Below are 4,525 nucleotides of genomic sequence, written 5' to 3'. Positions count from 1 at the left end.
CCCAAGCCATTAAGTTAATCGATTTTCTTACACCCCTCATCACCCCAAATCGATGGTGCGCCAGAATTTAAAGTTTTACTTTGGTGAACACTTTTACTTTGGTGAATTTGGTGAATTCCGGATCCGCTCTCTAGACCGGAACCAGAATCCAGACAAAATTCAGAGTGAATAGAAACCAGGCTGGGTGACGCGAGGCTACCTGCACCCTGCTAGCCAGCCACGCCCCCCTCATCAAGACAACTCCTCTCACCTGCCTCCACAGCTGCAGCTGATCAGCCATCAGCCTGTTATATAAGCCTTTCCAGCACACACACTCTTTGCCAGATTGTTCTTTGATTACATGCAAGGCATTCCAGCACTCACTCTTGATTCCACGTACTGACCGTGCTTGTCCATGACCTGCCTCCATATGTATGTGTATATATATATATATATATATATATATATATATATGTATATATGTATGGTATTCATTGCCAACAGCTGCTTTTCTAACAGTTGTGCACATGATAAGAGTAAAGACCTTGAACTTGAACTAGAAAAAAAAATGCAATAGCCTACGAATGAGCATGTAGACACAAGAAATAGCATGCAAGTGATTTACACTAGGCTACTAGTGATAGTGACACTGAGCTGTAATAATCCAAAGGGCATTTTAGTATGTCAGCTGGCCAAATAACATAATAATTTTGAAATAACTTCCAGGCAGAGTTTGGAAACCTACAGGTTAATACAACCATTTATAGTGCAAGCTCATAGATCATAGGTCTGATCATAAATATGTAATTGAAAGACTTTTTATTCATTTTAACAGTAGGTTCATACAGACAGTAAAGTGATCCCATTTGAAATTTTAAAGAAGGAAATTAAGTTTAATATTATTTCTTTATTTTTGGGGCTCATCATTTTATTAACAAGACTGACTAAGTAATCATAACGTGATAGAATAGGCTCAGAATAGTTTGGGTGGTGCTCTATATTTGGACTTAAAGTTACAATACAGTACACAGCATTACTTTGATTCATACATACCATGGCTTCTTCTTGTTGTTGGTCTGACATGGTGCTGATACACAAGCTGATCACAGTGACCACTACCATCACGACAGACAGAAAAGCAAACACTTTCCCTGCTAAACCTGAATGAGGGTTCTCCACTGCCTCTCCAATCATGCGGAACAGGCTGCCCTCTACCACGGGAGCCCTCAGTGCCCTCCTTCTCTGCCGCCACTCGTCCTCCTTGCGCTGGTGCTCGGCCACCTCCTCCACAGAGCAGATCACCCGGTGGCGGCAGCAGGGCTCCATATGTCTAACATCAATGCCCCAATACAGCAGCTCACCATGCAGGGCAACATTGCAGACATCCTGCAGCAAACGTAACTTCCCTTTTGCCAGGAAGTTCAGTATGGCCCGAAAGGCTAAAGGGTCACGGTCAAAGAAGAATTCATGTCGCAGCTCGTCATAGTCATCACAAAACTCTGCTACCTCCCTAAGAGAAGTGCAGAAGCGCAGGCGACTCAGACGGCTCTGGGGGAAATCCTCCAGGGTGGTCCAGGGGAAGGCGTACCGGATGCCCCCCACATTGATAAGGGCCTGCTGGGAGGGATCGAGGTACTGGCTCGATGCTGGCCCACAGAGCAGCTGAGCACGCTGAAAATACAAGCCTTTGACTGTGGCAGTTTTTGTGTCTGTGAAGACGTGGCTATAACTGTCTTCACTACTGAAGGAGTGGTCATCAAAGCCAGCACCGATAATGGCCATGGTGGTAGGTTGGTATTTGACAGAAGGGCTGCACCGTAGTCAAAGCATGGAGATTTGAAGAAAAATCTGAAATTATGAAATATATTGGTAATTCATATAAGGTTCTGGGTGAGTATCTTACGGTATTTATCTTTTCTTGCATTTATTTATTATGATCATTCAATAAGCTTTATGGAGCATGTCATCATCTTACAATCCCAGCAACCCCATCTCCAGCAGCAGTAGGTTTTAACAAATAAACTCTAATAATCCCACTATACACCACTTGTCTAGTACTAAACAGCAGACAGAAAAAGTTAGTGACTAGCTGGAGAGTATAGTGGAGCATTTAGCACATAAGGAGCTACCAGGAGAGTGAATATTGGACCCACATTCATCAGGTGGCCAGAAATAAGAGTCTATAATTCTAATGTTGCTCTGCATCTATTAAAATGTTAACATGTTAGCTTTTTCCACTGCCCCTAGGTAGCCTTAATTTTATGTTGATGTTTTCTTCTATTTCATTGTTATGGTTTCAGAGGGGTTTTAGCTGGTTACTTAAAGTTTTAGTGAATTCTTTTCAGCTCAACAGCTGACAAACATAGCAGTCAATTAGGACACTTTAACGATACTTAGACTGAAAGCCAAAATGAACAATTCATCTGACTATATAATGCACATGTATACTGTGTATATATGTGCAAAGTGTAAAGTAAGAAAGTAAGTCACTTTTGTTTTACTAGGAGGCTTAAGGCTAGTATTTTAAGTCAACATTGAGTATCATTCATGAAAAAAAAAAAGGTTGACTTGTGTGCTGTACTCTTAAAGGCTCTGTAACTCACCTTAAATTGGTGTTAGGATATACAACTCCTTTCAAAAAAGATATGCAGAAGAGTCCAAATACTCCCGTTGTTTCTGATTCATTTACAGAATTTATCTACACAAAATGTGATGTACAGTAACAGCAATCAAATGCATCATCATACTGCAGAATTCTGACGGAGTGACGAACAAACTCTGAGCTAGAGTGAACAAAACTCTACCATCTGTCCATTCATCCTTTCCTCTCTTCCTGTCCTAACTCCACTGTCTGGGTGACTAATGGATGACCCTGGTCATTCTGAACATAACCAGGACACTTTGTTGTCCAGTTTTGTCTAAAACATCATCCATTAACTTTGTCACACTCTAGGCTTTTAGCTTTAATGCATCAAAAGCCTGACAGACAATGACAGGAAACTGACTCATCCACAGGGGGAAGGATTAATGAAATGAATATCAAGAGGATAAAGAGTCAAAGACAAATACACAAATGTAACGCATCATGAGTAGCCTACATATAAATATAATATACTGTAGTCAAGTTGAGTTGTACTTGTAAGTGAATCTGATAACATTTGTAAAAATAAATAATAATAATGATTTGCAAATTATTGTGTACATCAGTTGTATTAAGTCCTCTCTTCAGGAAAAGAGAGCCTTGATCCAGGATGAGGTCTGGAGCCTTGCACAGGTGGGAAATGAGGAAGGTACCCCTGTGTAAGTTGTGTGGAGCAAAAAGAACCAAAGTGCACATTCTATCAGGGTGCAAAACAGCTCTGACCCAGGAGGGATACAGATGGCGCCATAACAAGGTATTGGCAACATTTGAGCAACACCCAGCCAAAACAAAGACACTGTAACATCAGCTTTGTGAAAGAGGTAAGAAGCCTGATGTCCAGGGTGAAGCAAAACAAAATCTGCTGCAGTCCACCCAGGGACTGGAAATGAAGGCTTATCCTGGAACAAAACTACAGATCCCAGAGTAAATATCTACAACTCTGAAACCAGACATCTCATGTGGTCTTAGGAGGGAAAGAAAGTAATCCTGGCAGAACTAATAGTCCCCTGGGAGGAGGACTGTGAGGAAGTGGCTGAGAGGAAAAAAAGCCAAGCACCAACAGTTGGCCTGGGATTGTAGGGACAAAGGATGGACAACATGACCCTTCTCAGTGGAAGTGGAATGCTGAGGATTCCCAGCTCAATGCATGTGGAATCTGATGACAAAAGTTAGAGAAAGGGGACAAAAGAGGAAAACTGCAGTTCGAATGTTGGGAGAAGCAGAAGAAAGAGCCCCCTGTGTGCTCTGGCATAAGAGGGAGGACACTTGATGGAAGCCTGGGGGAGAGGAGCAGTGACCTGGCCACCACTGCCAGCCAACCAACTGGAGACTGTTGTGATTACGGGTCGAAACAATTGATGAAGGTTGGGTACCACATGATGACCTCTCCTCCTGGCATGTTCACTGGATATGGATGTATTAAGGCATATCTGATGCAATATGCGCCACATACATTTCAAGCACAGTACTATTGAGACTAGCCCGTTCTATTTAACCATTTTTGTCCTATAGCAGATTCTCATAAGTTTCTCCGATGGGAAAGAAGATTGGATAAAGTATAACATATCAGCATATTCCCACTGGCATCCTTTAGTTTCCCATGTTTCTCAAAAAGCACCGAGCACTAAAACAGAGAAAATATGTGACATTTGCACTCTTGTTTTACTGCATGTCAGTAACTTAACACATACTGTCCATATCAATCAATCAATCAATCAATTTTATTTATAAAGCCCAATATCACAAATCACAATTTGCCTCACAGGGCTTTACAGCATACGACATCCCTCTGTCCTTATGACCCTCGCAGCGGATAAGGAAAAACTCCCCAAAAAAAACCCTTTAACGGGGGAAAAAAACGGTAGAAACCTCAGGAAGAGCAACTGAGGAGGGATCCCTCTTCCA

General features: G+C 41.9%; 1 protein-coding gene across 1 annotated transcript in view; it reads right to left on the bottom strand.

Moving 5' to 3' along the window:
- Positions 1-1,761, bottom strand: part of LOC126391636 (potassium voltage-gated channel subfamily G member 4-like) — a 21,076-nt gene extending 19,315 nt beyond the window's left edge. Inside the window, exon 1 of the mRNA XM_050046521.1 lies at positions 1,033-1,761. Within this exon, the coding sequence (XP_049902478.1) occupies positions 1,033-1,761 (729 nt within the window). The remainder of the gene's footprint in view (positions 1-1,032) is intronic.
- Between the last annotated feature and the right edge of the window lie 2,764 nt (positions 1,762-4,525).

The sequence above is a fragment of the Epinephelus moara genome, chromosome 6 (assembly GCF_006386435.1).
Source record: "Epinephelus moara isolate mb chromosome 6, YSFRI_EMoa_1.0, whole genome shotgun sequence".
Taxonomy (NCBI): Eukaryota; Metazoa; Chordata; class Actinopteri; order Perciformes; family Serranidae; genus Epinephelus; species Epinephelus moara.
This window is presented reverse-complemented; position numbering and strand designations above follow the sequence as displayed.